Source organism: Bactrocera oleae, chromosome 5 (assembly GCF_042242935.1).
Source record: "Bactrocera oleae isolate idBacOlea1 chromosome 5, idBacOlea1, whole genome shotgun sequence".
Lineage (NCBI taxonomy): Eukaryota > Metazoa > Arthropoda > Insecta > Diptera > Tephritidae > Bactrocera > Bactrocera oleae.
The window spans coordinates 4,657,606-4,674,161 of NC_091539.1; the positions used below are offsets into that span (position 1 = coordinate 4,657,606).

Below are 16,556 nucleotides of genomic sequence, written 5' to 3' on the forward strand. Positions count from 1 at the left end.
TTAATAGCACTTTTCCTTTTTTAAACACTCTACTCACTCTGTATTGCTGAATTTTGTACTTAGCTACTTTTCGCATTTTATATAATATATTATTTCAATAGATATACATAAATACATATACATATATCAGGTATATACACAAAACATATTTATGTACATTTTAAGTTTTATAAAATGTGACGCCTTATATTCAGAATAGTTTTGTTAGCTTATCTTATCTAGCAACGCATACAATGTGTATTTATCTGCTTATGTCAGCGAGTATAAAAAAACCGATTAAGTGCCAAAATTGTTTGTTAAAGTTGGAGAAGTGTTAAGCATATCAATGTGTAGTTTTTTTTTTTGTTGTATTCTAGTAGTTGTTTTATTACGTGTTATATTATAAATGGTTAAGTATGTTTGTACATATGTATGTAAATTTGTATATATTTTTTAATTGTCGCGTAATAATTTGTATGAGATCTTATGACAGCTATAGCTTAGAGTGTTTTAGTTAAAAATTAAATTTTTGTGTAAATAAGCGTTTATTTCTTCTAAAACAAAAGTTTTCTTATTGGTTTCGGTAAAAATAATTATATACATATGTGTACTTAGACAAATAATGAGTAACTGCATATCAATTTAAGCAGAAAATTTATTTTTATTTATATGTATATATTTTTCATATTTTTTTTTAACTCGAATTCTCTGAAAAGTTAACTACATTATATTGTTCTCTCGTTTCTTTTGCAGAATGTCGCCGGATAATCCTACACAGATTTTAACCACACATGATTTGACCAGCTTACGTACCCTACAGCGTGTGATCAACACCAATAATAACAACACAGCTGTTGACGACAACGTCATCTATAACAGCCACGGCCATACCAACAACAATAACAACAACAATACTACACGCAATCACAATTACAATCTGAGCCACAATAGCAATAGCATCACAAACGGCATACATAATCATCACAATAACAGCAACGGCAACGCCAGTGGCGGTAATCTTGTCTTCTCCACCATCCCACTTGACGGCCACGCCCTGTTCATACAACCATCGCACCTGTTACCCGCGAACGCTGCTGCCGCTTCGCTCACCAGCAAGGGTTTGCAACAGGCTACGCAAACGCGCGGCCTGGTCACAACAGCAACAAATGGTTTACGCACCGTTAATAGCATTAACCATAGCAACATTAGTCCCGCCGTCAGCAACGCTAACAGCTTTATCAGCAGCAATAGCAACAGTAGCAATCACAACAACAACAATAACAGTTTAAATAGTTTTCTTGCCAAAGCGACTATACTGAGCGCCAATCTTAGTAACGGTAAAGCGAGCGGCAAAATTTTCAGCACCGGTGGCACAACTTTCAGTAGCAACACTAATAACATGCCCACCACATCCAAATATGTTTTGTTACAGCCCAATGGTAATGGACAGTTTACCACCTACGAAGGTCCAACGCCAGCGGCGGCAGCAGCTGCAGCGGCAAACGGCAATGTGGCAGCGCCCAGCGTGGGCAATATTGTGCTGCTAGCAACCGAACCGATGGACTTGAATGGCAGTGCCGCGGTAGGTGGTGATGCCACTGCTGTTGGGCGTGTCATTGCCACAACTACAAGCGTTACGGGTGATAATGATGAGGAGTTGCGATCATTAGCATGGCTAAATGACAGCAATTTGATTAAAGGCATAGTGACTACGAGCGCGGCGGGTGGTGCCAGCGGCGCCAATGTAAAACGTGCTGGCACAGCGAATAGTGGCAATATTTGCATAGTAAGCGCCGGCAATGCGCATGAGCTGATCGAGGAGCTGCCACATCATGTGGGTAGCGAAGAGGTAACCACCACTACACCCAGCGGCAATGTCAGCACTACTGGTGCTGGCATAAGCAACAACACTAATAATAACAACAATATTACCACACCAACTGAGCTAAAAGCCAGCACACAAATAACTGCGCTTAGTGTTAGCGATCTGCAACATCTCAAGCGTTTCGGCAACATAATCACAACTGGTACACCGATCACTTTGCTGCCACAACACGACGCTACAACTGCTACGACTGGTAGAAAAGATGAGCCAACACATATTTTCGGTAACATTAGCGGCATTAGCGCCACAACTACGGTGCATATGGGACCGAGCGGCACCACCACCGTTGTCGAGTACAAATCGAACGGCAATATACCGACACTACAGCCGAGACAGCTACTCAGCGCTGCCGGTGTAGGCAATGTCAGCACTGGCACCACTATAACGCCGACCAATTTGAGCAGCAGCAGCAACAATAATGCAAATAATAACAGCAATAATATAAATTCTAGCAACTATGTGCCTTCTTCACCTTCTTCGACTCACAGCAACCATTCAATTGTCGTCAGTACACCCGCCTCCGCAGCTGCTTCCAATCCTGCCGCACTATCTGTTTCCTACTCGACGGCGCCTTCCACTGCGTTGAGTGTTGCTGGCGCCAATAACGGTACGACAGTGCTTAGCCTGTCTAAGCAATTGACAACGTTGCCGGGCGGTGTTGTTACGGTCACCAACGGCAACGGCACGACTAACACAATTTATCAAGGACAACAAAAGCAACAAACTGTCGCCAGTAATAACAACACAAACAACACTAGCAGCGCCTCCAGCACCACACATCATCCGCATAAGAAATATTTGCGCGAAAAGATGAACGTATTGGATCATGGCGGTGGTGGCTACAGTAGTGGTGGCGGTGGTGTTATAGCTAACACAACTGCCAATAATGTCAACACCACCAATGGCGCTGGTAATGCCGCCGCTTCTACCATAACCGTAGTCGCTTCTCCAGCCTCTTCGAGCAGTTCGTTTTCCTCGTCCGTCTCAGTGTCATCCAGTTCATCGTCCACGGCCGCCGTTAACGGTGGCAATAGTCCAGTTTCTAAGTCATTCTATGCTGGCGCAGCCAACAACAGCACTGTTAACGGCAGCACCAGCAATAGCGGTGCCATAAACTACTCCAGCACGGCGAATACGACGCCGCCAGTGGTGTTGGGCAGTGTGTCAGCGGTCGCTTCAAATGGCGTGCACACGATCACCAGCTCGCCGATGGCAGCGAGTCTGCCGCCCACATACGCCATAATGCAGTACCAAAGTGTGGCGTAAGTATCAAATATATTTCTACTATTTATTATTATAATTGTAAACAAATGACTTGCTCATCAACAGCTCCTCGCCAAGCATCTCCTCGCCAGAACCAAATAATTCCAAAGAAATGTATCCACTTATTGCACCTCAGCAACAACAACAACGCAACTCGATGCGTTCGCCCACCTCCTACTCCAGCTATGATAATGACTCATTGAAGGATTTCGAAATATCCACCAATGGCTCGAGCGGCTTGGGCCGCAACAATACCAGTACACCACAACACCAAATGCACCAGTCTACGCCAACTCAACAACAGCTGTCGTCAGGTTCTTCGGCATCATCGAAGAATAGCCATAGCGGCAGCATTGGCGGCGGTAGTGGAGCAAATGCCAACGGTGCTGTCACACCGCAAAAGCAAAAGCATCCGAACAATGTGCCATACGATCCGTTCGTGCACACACACAACAAACCGCCCTATAGTTTCAGGTGAGTTATACAAAGCGAAAGCATTTAAGTTAGAAATTGGTAATATGTATTTTCTGACTGTTTCAGTTCCTTAATATTCATGGCCATTGAGGGCTCAAACGAAAAAGCTTTGCCCGTTAAAGAGATCTACGCATGGATTATGCAGCATTTTCCGTATTTCAAAACAGCGCCAGCCGGTTGGAAGAACAGCGTACGTCACAATTTGTCATTGAATAAGAGTTTTGTGAAAGTGGAGAAGGCGCCGGTGAGTTTTGCATAATAACATTTATTACTCTTTTATACTAAGTTTGCATTTGCGTTGAAAAAAGTGTATAAACAAAAAAATTTATTATTATTATAAACAACTCCTTTCCTTACATTTCTGTCCGTAGAATATGGGCAAGGGCTCACTTTGGCGCGTGGAACCACAGCAACGACAAAATCTCATACAAGCGCTCAATCGTTCGCCATTCTTCCCCAATTCGGCCGTCGATAAATCGGCATCGCTAAAGAGCCCTGGTGGCAATGACTCACTTGTTGGTTACGACACAGTCGACAGCGTGGGCAGCAGCGGTGGCGGTGCCTGCAGTCCAGCGCCAAAATCAAACATAAACCCGCGCATTGATCCGCGTCTATATCCTAAATTGTCAAAAGTTATTGGTGGGCAGGATGTGCCCGACGAAGACACTCCGTCCGACTATAGTACAACAAATCATAATAGCAATTTGAATAATCACAATAGCAGCAGCAACAATAAATATAACACTTATAATAGCTCACCGGTGCCGCAAAATGCTGGCAGTGGCGGTGGCACTTCCATATTGGGTCCTTTTAGCAGTTATGAAAGTATCGAGCGTTTGGCACGTGACTGCGGCGCTGACAGCATCGACGATGTAAACGCTGCAACGGCGATGTTGGCACTGAAGCATGGCCCTAAGGTGTTTGCAGAGACCTTCCAGAATGGGTAAGTTGTGAGCGTATGTTGCAGTGTTTTGAAACCGTTAAAAGCATATCTATTTTTGCTCATTTTGTATGTAGTGCGCCCGTTATAACATCTTCACCAAGTGAGGATCACACCTATTCCGCTGGTGGCGGTGCAGGCGCTGGCGGTGGCGCCAACAGCGGTTCAACAACACCAGTAGCCAACGGTAGCGCCACACCATTAGCATTGAATGGCAATACACAGTATGCTGTTAGCGGTGCACAGCAGCAGCAAAACGGTTGCAATGTCGATAATCAAAGCAATTACACTTCCTCCGATGCGGCATACGAAAGCAGCGAAGATAAGTAAGTGCTAACTGTCAGAAACTCTATTTGTAGCAGCTGTCAAATATATGCATTTATATTATTTTTCATGTGTTTTATCTAACATTCTACATTCTACTCTGCTGCAGCAACAACATCACGCCCGAAGAGCTGGAAGATCAACGCCGTCAACGTGAGGGCGTCGATGCGCTGCTCTCACTCTCACGCTCCTCCGTTGTCGAATCGCCAACAAAGCGACCGTCATCGACCAGCGTCGAAGAAGAACACCTAACTGCCTGCCTCGAAAGCAACAAAGTCAACAACAACAACAACAATAATAATAATAATGGCCACTTCACCAATGGTAATGGCAAAATGGCATTACTTACCAGTGCGGTGGCCTACAGTCAACAGCAGCAACATCATTTGTACGAGGACAGCGGCAGCTTTCATTCGCCCAGCTATTATGGCACGACGCACAGTGGAGCACATCAATTGCATCACCATCTCGGCTTAGCCGGTGGCAGTGCACAGCGTAAAATCAAACCCTTGCGAAGTTTGCGCACAAAAATCAAGCGCAAAGCGCCATGGATGAGCAAGGCACGGTGAGCGACAGCTTTTGTGTGTAAGTGGAGAAATGTAAGAAAATAAGTAGTGCAAGAGTTGGGGTGGTGTAAGGAATGAGTTTATGCTGGACATACAAAGACTAAACATACAACATACATATATGAAATTTTAAAAATTCAAAAACTGCATACATTTAGGCGTAGATAACAAAACAAACTACAAAATATCATAAGTGTTATTCGTAAGCAACAAAAGGGAGCAAAGAAAAGAGCAATGCGTTTTCACGTGCTGTTGCGCCATCAGTTTAATTTGTACAATACATTTTTTTTGTGAATTTTCTCAATTATTTAAGACTTCTGACACACAAAATTATTACCACTGACTGTTTTTTTCGTTTACCTTAAAACTTAATTGGTTTGTAAAATTTGAATTAAATGAATATATTATATGTGACTGCATAAATCAAGTGCAACAACTTGCACTAAAATTGCAAAACATTAAAATGCGCAGCTCGACTCAAAAGCCACAAGCATTCAGCTTCGACAAGTCAAAATCAAAACTTTGCAGCAATTTTTTATTTGACAGCCGTTTGCACCGTCCTTACTTGCAAACTTAGACACATACACATAAACATACCAGTTAATTTATCTACAAAATATGCCCCAACTCTGCTTTACATTTTTTATCTCTATATACGAGCCATGTGGAAAATATTACTAAGTAAAAAAAAAAAATAATGACCATTGCATACTTTTTGGCGTTTGCCAAGTTAAGTTTTACGAAAATGTGAAACAAAATACATATATGTTTTTCAGTTTGCGAAATCATGCATTAGGCGGTAATGCTTACAATTTAAATGATAGTTGTTTGTCGATTTCTGGTAAATTCAGCGTCTGAAATAGTGAATTTTGTTTAAAATCTACTACACTCATGTTAATTATTTCGAATTTGTGACAATAACTTTCGTTCTCTCGAAAAATTTTTATATATATGCAATACTTGCAGTTCACATGTTCTTAAGCGCGCTAAATATAAGTAAAAATACAGAAAACGCTAGTAACTAATTACTCAGCGCGCTGCATTTTATAATAGCTTATCGCTTAGCGCGCTGAACTTGAACTGTCACTCAACGTAATAATAAGCGTGATAAGCATGCTGTAAGCGTTGTTAAGCGTTTTAGCGTGCTGGAAAATGCTATTTGCTTAATTATTAAGCGCGCTGAATAGCAGTTATAAAGCAAAAATTTGCTTGCAGCGTACTATGAAGTGCGTTAATTATTACGCAAGCTTTGTTAAGTGTTTAAAAATACTGTAAGTGCTAGCAATTTATTATTAAGCGCGCTGAATATAAGTTGCTGTTATTTGAAATAATTTTTTTTTTTAATTATGTGATTTTTAAAACTTAGTATAAGTTAATTGTGTCGGCAATGTCATAAACTTGCGCAAAATTTGCAAATAACTTTTTATACAGCGCGCTGAATACCATTTCATTACATAAAAATTGTAAATACCTACCTGTAGAAGCACAATTGTGCGTATATTGCTTTCTGACTTAGCTTTAAAGACTTCTGAAAAGATTTTCAAATAACTCTTTAAACAACGCGCTGAATACCATTTCATTACAACAAAATTGTAAGCACTTATTGCTTTTATAATTGTAACTATTTCGCTTTCTGAATTACCTTTAAAGTCTTCTAATAACTTAAAATTAGTTTGTATTTACTTCTAAGTTACTTTGCTTCCAATTTTAAAATGTTATCTTTTTTTCCGATTTCTTAAAGAAATTGCAATGTTTTATGCCAAACCATAGTTTTATGCTAAGCGTTATGCGAATTATTTTTTCGCACGGTAAAAATAAAAAAATCTAATAATATTATTAAATTTAAAAAAAATTGCAAATTTGTTTGTTGAAAAATTTTCAATAAATAATTTCGCTTTTTATGCAGCTTTTAAAAAGCGCTAACGAAACATTTTAAGTTTCGTATTTAATTTTATTATAATTAGTTTAAAAAACAAAAACAACAAGTGTAACATTTAATAAGTAAAAGTAGCAAAAGAAACTAGCAAATCAAAAACACAAAAATATTTAAGTGCATATAGCAGTTTAGCATTTAAGTTAGTATGCATAAATACTAGACAGAATAAGTATGTTATGCTAGGCGAGCAAAATGCAACTTTAAAACGCAAAATAAATTCACTTCAAGTACCTTTTTAGCAAAAAGAATATAATATAAAATAATTAACTAAATAATATTGATTGCTCAGTTAGATGCGGCTGAGTTGAGTTACAAAAACAAACAAAAAAAATTATAATAATTATAAATTAAATATTTTTTAATTGAAAGCTTTATATGCCGCCTTTTAATTACCAATTTAATTGTTTACTATTACACTAATTGTTTATAGCGCATGCAAGCGAAAAGCGCAGCAAATCAAAAAACTAAAAACCAAAACAGAAAATGTGAAAAACCAATTGAAAACAAAGTAACGGAAAAAGGTGTAGCAAAACCAACAAACTGTTAAACAAAAGCAAATGTTAAAAGTGAATATTATTTGTTAGAGCGTATCTAAGTGAATGCGTGCGTGCGTTTGTAAGCGTTGCAACTACAACTACAATTTACTTAAGCCTATAGACAAAAAAGTAGTCTTAAAGATTATATATATATATATATATACATATACATACATACATACATACATATGTATAAATATAGTGAAATATGTTAAGTGATCATAAATGATAAGTGGTCATCAATGATAAATGGCAATATTAATTGTAGTTTAATATTAAACTAGCATAATCTATATAAAACACAAATACATACATACATATATACCTACACACTTATATATACATACATATACATACCATATAAGCATACACACAAACACAAAACCAATTTTAGACAACTATACTAAACTCTAGTGTATAATGACGCCTAAACACCTAAATGTAGGCAATAAAAAATGTTGAGTTTTTACTTTATACAAAACACTTACTACAAACATGCATACATGCATACATATGTGCATTGTATGTACATATGTAGTGTATTGCTATATGTATAAGACAAACTAAATATATCAAATGTGTGCAGAGTGTAAGACGCTAACACATACATACATACCATACATACTCATGTATGAAGCAAGCATGTTAAAAGTTGTAAATAATTTACCAAAAGAGTCTATCATAGACAAATGTAAATGCTATGTGTGTGTGTGTAAAGTTAGCAAAAAGCCGGACAATCCAAAAGCTAAAAAAATGTTTGACAAAAAAAAAAAACCGAAAAATATATGAAAAACGACAAATTCTTATACAAATCGATAGCGAAAAGCAGCTGCTTATTCCACGTGCTATTTCAAAATTATATTTAAAAATTGAAAAATAAAAAACAAAAAGTAAAATGTATGAAAATTCTAAAAAACCAAAACCAAACTATCAACACTTAATGTGTTAAGGCGCCAACGCTCGCAAGTAGTTGGTTTTGCTGACATATTATATGCATAGATTTAGTAAATCAATTTATATATTTAGTTCAATAAATTTTTTTTTGAAAAAAATAAATTGTCACAAACTTATGTATTTGTTTTTTTGTTTTCAGAAATTGTATATTTTTGTTTGCTCAAGCATTACAACAGCGTGAAATTGAAACATTTTAATGTGTGCGAATTTGTTAAATATACGTTTGCTGCTGAATGTATGTATGTATGTATGTAAATATGGCATCATGTCGTATGTGTTACTTTTTTGAAGTTGTTATTGTATTTGAAACATGCTTACAGCTATTTTCAAAAGTTTGAAAATTTGCCTAAATTTTCAATGTGTTTTTCAAAGCTTTGTGCAAACATTGCAGGCGTATTCAGCACTTCGAAAAGTTTACTAGGTAAGTCTGTAAACTTACTACTAATCTAAAAAGTCTACTAGACAAGTCTGTAAACTTACCAATGGTTTTTGTAACATAACTGCAAATGTTGTTAGTGCTGACATTAATTTGTGCACTTTTTCAAAGCTAAATTAATACTTAACAGTAAAAAGTAATCAGCGCTTTCATGTAAGCTCTTACATACACAACAAACTGTATTCAGCACTTTTCTGTTAACTTCAAGTTTTACAAACTTTTTTAAAACCGTTTTGTTTTTGTACATTCAGCTAAAATATATGCTACGGCTTACAATTATACATTGCTGAATAACTTAGCGCTGTCGCTGTATATAATTCATATTCAGGGGACAGCTGTAAACATGTGCAGTGTGCATAGTGAAAAGTGCTCCGTAATATCTGAAAATATTACTTCAATCGTATATATAAAAGTGAAAGAATATTAAATTAATGCCTCATATAAGTTTCTCTGTAAATTCAGCAGAGTGCGTTTCGATTCAATTTTAAGCAAAAAAATCTATGACACTCCGTCGACAGCATTGATACAAAAAATTCATTGAAAAAATCTGTAAGCGCTCATTTTATGTAGATTTCTGAGTAAGTAAAAACCGGCAGTGTTACGAAAATTAATTCTAACCGAATTGTCAGCAATTAAGCGCGCGCTGAATTAGCATAAAACATAGTTTTAGCTTATTAGCATAGACTACTGAGCAAGTAAAGCGCGGAAATATTGTGAAAATGAGTTTTAACGCAATTGTCAGCAATTCAGCGCGCGCTGAATGCACGTACAATTGTTAAAAATGTTATACAAGTTGTAGTAATTTTTGCGTGGACCACAAATGATTTAATTATTAACAGAAATAGCAAAAAGTGTACATTTTTTTGTTTATGTTAATAATTGTGCACATAGTGTTTGCATAAGTAACGTTTGATAAAGTGCGTATAAAATTTCAATTAAATATTTTTAAAAATTCAATCTGTTTAATTATTTAATTATTATTATTTTTATTTCAACTACCATTTCTACTTTCGAGTGCAGCGCCTTAACCTAAACAAGTACTACTACAAAACAACAATTCTTAAGCCTACTCAATTAAGCCTTACTTAAATTTAGTGCTACGCTAAATATTTGATTTTAATTTTTATACACAAAAGTGCATACATGTAGATTTGTATGTACTATAAACATGTTTCTTATACTTAAGACTTAGATAAAGATTTTATTTTAACGATAAAAACCGAAAAATCAAACATTGAAGGCCTATTAAAGAAAAGCTCGGCATGGTTGCATAATAATTTTAGAATTTAATTAGTTTCCTTAAGCGTTGCCAAAACTTTTTAAAACTTTTCTATGAAAAATTTGCCTCAAACTTATACTTTAAAGAATATATATGTATTGTATTTTTTTAAGTGTTTTAACTTTGTCTAAAAGTTATGCTTATACCAAATGGAAACTGTTTCCACAAATGAAATTTCCACTCTTAAATCCCTGCAATCATGCCAGCGAACACTTACGTGTATGTATGTATATTTTTTAAACTTAAGATGATGATCTTAAAATTCAACCAAAAAAAACTTATTTTTTAACTTTACCAACTAAATGATAAAAAACAAGCAAAACTTTATAAGAAAATTTGAAAATCTAAGTGGAAAATTCTGAACTAAAGGAAAGTGCCTATATACATATTTATGTAATTATTATTAATTAATATTATATTATATTGTGAAATATCTCAACTTTAAATGAAATGAAAATGCAACAACATAAAACCCAAAACAATTTATACATACTTACATACATACCTACAACATAAATATACATATATATTTAAATAATATTATTCTACATACAATTTCAATTGCGAATTGAGACAAACAAACAAACAAACATACATACATACCTATTTCATACAAATTTATGTAAGCGAACAATTTAAGCGTTTTAGTAATATTAAATGTTTACGTCGATAAATATTTTCGAAAATTTGAAAAATCAATATAAAAAAATTAAATTATAAATCAAAAAGAAACTTTGCTAAGCTTAGTTTGAAAAACATGCGAAAAATTGTAAAGTGAAAAAGAAAATTTCGAAAAACAAATAATAGCATGTAGTTTGATAAATAGTTTGTAAATTTAATTGCGTAAAAGCAACATACAACATACTTATATACAAATGAATGTAAGCAGTCCATTAAACGGTTATAAGAGTTGAAAAAGTTGTTACTTTTTCTTATTAATATTTATTCTTTGTAAAAGAAGCAAATGAAAGTTCAAAGCAGAAAATTTTTAAACAATTAGTAAATGTTTGCGCAAAATATGCCACGCTGTTTATAAAACTTTATACTTTTACGCATATGTTTGCCATTTTTAGTTTTACCAATTGCTTAAATAATTTATTTTTTCTTATTCTTATTGTTAACCTTGCGAAATTTTGAGTACTATTTTTTTTTGTTTGAAATCAAATAATTTTGTATGTCATAAATGAATTTGTACACTCATGAACAATTTTTATGCACTACTCTGCAGTTAGCGTTCGCATTTATAAAGTAAATTCATTACATTAATTCGTTTTTTTAGTGTTTTAAGATTATTAAAACATACATTTTTGCTATTGATTTTAAAAGTTTGAATTATTTTTAATTTTATGCTACTTTTAAATTTTAATTATTTTAAATTACATGTCACTTTTTAAATTGTTTATTTTAGTTTTTTTGTAATTTTATTTTTTTTATTGATTTTTTATTTATATATCTTTATTTAATTAAAAATTTTTATTTAAGAATTTTTATTTCTTTATTTAAGATTTTTTTTATGTTTTTTTTATTTATTTATTTAAGAATTTTTATTTATATTTTTTTTTTATTTATTTACTTAAGAATTTTTATTTATTTTTCTATTAAAAATATTTTTTGTTTTTAATTTTTAATTTTATTTTTCAGTAATTTTTTTTTTTAAATTATAGTTATTGTTTTCTTTTGTTTTAATTTATTTTTATTTAATTAAAAAAATTTTATTTAAGAATTTTTATTTATATTTGTTTGATTTATTTATTTAAGAAATTTATTTATTTTTATTTTTATTTTTTTATTTATTTACTTAAAAATTTTTATTTATATATCTTTTTATTTAAATTTTTTTATTTATATTGTTTATATTTTATTCATATTTATATTTTTCTTAATTTTTTTTATATATTTGTTTAAGATTTTTTATTTATATTTTTTTTCAATTTATTTATTTCTTATTTTATTTTTTAATTAAAACTTTTTTTTAAATTTTTGCATATGGTTTGTTTATTCGAGTGACCTCTTTAAATTCCAAAAAAAAAAAAAACGAACACGTTTTCCAAATCAAAGTAAAAAAATATCATCTACTACTTGCCTATATCAAAATCTTTATGTAAGAAAACGCCATGAATTTGTAATTGAATTTCTAAAAAATAAAAAAAAATCCAATCGTACATTACCAAATAGTAAGCAAGCTATGTATGTAACTAGAACTATGACTAAAAATGGTTTCCTAATGCTAATAAATATTATCAGGACCGACCGAACTTCAGTAATATAAAATAACAACTAAACTATTTAAAGAAATACTTAAAATAAAAACCAAAAACAAAATAAAAAAAGAAAATAAATAAAATGCCAGGCTTTCATAACTTAATGCTAACGAACAAACGAACAATAGAAAATACACAAATAAGCAAACAAACATACCAACACTTCCCTTAGAGTACACTTGAGAACGTATCAGCAAATTATATTAAATTAATGAAACAAATTTAATAGTAGTTGGTAAAAATAAAACAACTCTACAAATTAAAAAGAAAGAGTTTGCTAAAGATTTGTACAGATTTATGGTATAGCTAAAAATTCAATCATGACTGAGAAAAAGAATATATATGTGTGTGAAATATAACAGAATCAGCAAATCTGTAATTTATAAAAAAAAAATTATTATTTGCAAAGCCTATAAAATGCCGCCGCCTTGAGTAAATTCCAAGCTTTCATACATATAAAGTTATAGCAACAATTGAATTATGTTAACGCTGCTTATATTCGATTATTTGCGGCGCAGCTAACGCTCAATATATAAAGCTATTAATTTGCTATATTATTTGCATTTGCAGTAAGTAAAAACACCAAATAAACCAAAAAGTGATGAATTCAAATGTAAACAGTTATCGATTTTAGGTAAAAATATCGATATGGAAATGTAACTGCTTGCATTGGCAAATAGCATTCAGCTGCCTAAAATGTAAATAAAGCATGTGCTCAGTTGAAATTATAGTCAAGCAAAAGTTTAGTAAAGCGCTCTTAAGATTTTAAATATTTTTTGTTTATTTAACGAATTATTATATTTGACAAAGTTAGGCAGTGCAGTTAATGCGAATCATAAGAACTCTAGTAAAAGTATAAAACTGAAAAGCAAAGAAAACACCACAAAAATTTAAACAAATGTATGTAAGTATAGCGCCCGCCACTCACCATGGCAGAGGAGAGGAGTATAAGATATGTGAAAAAATGGAAAACTGGATTAAATGGAATGGCTAGGAATGTAATATGTATAAAAGAATAATGTAAACAAATGATACTGACAATTAGCGAAAATTATAAATTGATTAAATAAAAGAAAAAACCACAAAAACTTAGCAAATGACAGTGAAGTAGGTATAAAAAATATGAATAAACAAAAATAATAATAAATACATAACAAAAAATTATAAGTTTAAGGAAAAAATATCACAGATATTTTTAGTGCAATATATAAATATATATACATATATATATATATAAAAAAAAACTATATTATATTATATTTGAGAAATTTAAAATAATTATATATACAAACAAACAAAAATATATACTTACTAAATAGCGAGCTATGAGATACGGATCTAAAAATAAAACTAAAATAAAGAGACAAAAGTTGAAAAAACCACTTTAAAAATAAAATAAAAAATATGTGTTTTACTTTGCAATTTAACGTGAGTATTTACAGAAATTTCTTTTAGCTTTAATTTGCCAACATTTTCAGTAAAATCGGTGGCATAGTGCAAGAGTTATGCAAAATTCATCAGAAAAAAATATATTAAAAAAAATGCTATTGTTTGTTTTTTAATACTTTAATTAAAAATTTAAAACATTACAGATAATGTTTCAGCAGCCACCTGCTGCTGATTATGGGCGCCTAGAGTTTTCTGGTAATTTTAAAATTTGGTAGAAATGACGAAGAGCCGAAATAGGGGTATGACCGCTTGGTGTAAATTAAATTTTAAGATTGTGTTTATAGAAAAATTGTTATTTCGGGTAATTTTAAGTAAAATTGGTACTCTACATAATGAACAATTCAGTTTTTCATAAATAAAAGGTATGTTTGTTATTTTTATGAAAAAAATTATTTTGTTAAACAATTATTTAAAAAAATTTTTATTATTTTAAAATAATTCTTTTAATAAAACTTTTATTTACAATAAAATAATTTCCTTATATGTATATGCAGATCGTTTTTTGATAATTTTTTTTTAAATACAATTTGTTTTTATTAAGATTTAATTTAAATCAATTCTCCACTTATTAATTTTTTTAAATAACATTTTTTTTTTAACAAAATAGTTTTTTTTAATAAAATAACTTTTATTAATAATAAAATAATTACATTTTATATAATTTTTTTTGATATGTTTTTTAATTAAAATTTAATTTTAATATTTGTAGACTTCTTAATTTTTTTAAATAAACTTTCTTTAATAAAACATTTATTTTAATAAATTATTATATATAATATATTATTATTAATGAAATAATTTTGTTTTTTTTTTAAATTTTTTTATAAAATGTTTTTCACAAATTTTTTTATAAAAATTTTTTTTTCTCTGTACATGAGCGGCGGCCAATTTAAAGTATCAGCTCGAGCAGCACTGCTGCAGCTCCGCAGTGCACTATTGTCTTTTGTAACTCGATCTCTTTATTTACGATGCGCGATAAGATATTTTTTTCATAAAATTTCTTTTTAATAAAATAATTTTGTTTTTAATCATTTTTTTATAAAAGATGTTTTTCATACATTATTTCATAAAAAATTTTTTTTCATTCTGAAGAATGTCGTCTCGAGTTGCTGGTATAAGTAAGCGAAAAAGGCCTCGAGTTCAAAAGTTAATACTTTTTTTATACATTTTTTTTCACATTTTTTTATTTCCAAAACATTTTTATAAACAATTTTTTAATAATATTTTTTTATAGAAATTCTTAATTATGTGCTTTTCTTGGAAGAAGTTTGTTAATAGTTTTTTTTTTTAGAAAATTTTTTATAAATTTTTTGTACATTTTTTTAAAGATAATTTTTTTATTAATTATTTTTTATTAAACTATTAACCGTTTTTTTTTTGTAATTTATAAACTTTTTTTAATTAATAATTTTTTTATGAAAAATTATGTTTTTTTATAAAAAATATTTTTTTTTGGATAAAATTTTTATATATAAAAACTTTCTTTATTAAGTTTTTTTTCTAAATAAAATTTCTTTAATAAGTTTTTTTTCTAAAAAAAATTTCTTAGTAACTTTTTTTTGATATAAATACTTACCCTCTATTTCAACATACAAGAAATAAAAACAATTTCCGTATTTCTTTATTTTAAATTTAAATGCCTTTTAAGCTTTTATTTATCTTTATGTATAATTTTCTTTGTTTGTGTAACATTACTCTTTTATTTTATTTATCAACTGCACGTTGTTGTATTTTAAATCGCTTATATCTAAAAAATGTACGGTATGTGGTATTGTATATATTTAATATGTATGTATGTATGTATGCATGTAAATCAGTAATAATATAATTAATAATCGTATATAGTAAATGGTAAGCAATGTATATGTATGTATTATATATATAATGTAATATTATTTAATATAAGGTATTATAAGTAAAATACATATTACAAAAAATGAATGTATGTATGTATGCACATCGGCATTTAGAGCGCGCGCTTTTGTTTAATTTTTTTAAGCATTTTCGATTTTTTTCGAAGCTACATAAGTTTGACAAGTGTTTAAAATTTTTGTATTCAGCAAATGCATTGCAGATGTTTAGAGTGGTGATCAACAATCAGCTCAGCTTGGAGATCAGCAACACTTTTTATATTTTTTAACTCAGTTGCATATATGCGTTTGTGAGTTTATTTAAATGCATTGATAGATATTTATCGATAACTTTTGTAAGTTTTATGCGTAAGCAATAACTGCATATGTTACAATTTGTTTTTTTAGTATATCGACTGCGTTG

At 31.2% G+C, this 16,556-nt stretch overlaps 1 protein-coding gene across 3 annotated transcripts in view; it reads left to right on the forward strand.

Moving 5' to 3' along the window:
• Positions 1 to 8,973, forward strand: part of CHES-1-like (Checkpoint suppressor 1-like) — a 64,691-nt gene extending 55,718 nt beyond the window's left edge. For all 3 annotated transcript variants that reach the window (XM_014237550.3, XM_036359625.2, XM_014237541.3), the window contains exons 2-7: positions 733 to 3,126; positions 3,194 to 3,601; positions 3,668 to 3,845; positions 3,973 to 4,544; positions 4,619 to 4,867; positions 4,975 to 8,973. In XM_014237550.3, the coding sequence (XP_014093025.2) occupies positions 734 to 3,126; positions 3,194 to 3,601; positions 3,668 to 3,845; positions 3,973 to 4,544; positions 4,619 to 4,867; positions 4,975 to 5,434 (4,260 nt within the window). In that variant the 5' untranslated portion in view covers position 733 and the 3' untranslated portion in view covers positions 5,435 to 8,973. The remainder of the gene's footprint in view (positions 1 to 732; positions 3,127 to 3,193; positions 3,602 to 3,667; positions 3,846 to 3,972; positions 4,545 to 4,618; positions 4,868 to 4,974) is intronic.
• Positions 8,974 to 16,556: the final 7,583 nt, after the last annotated feature.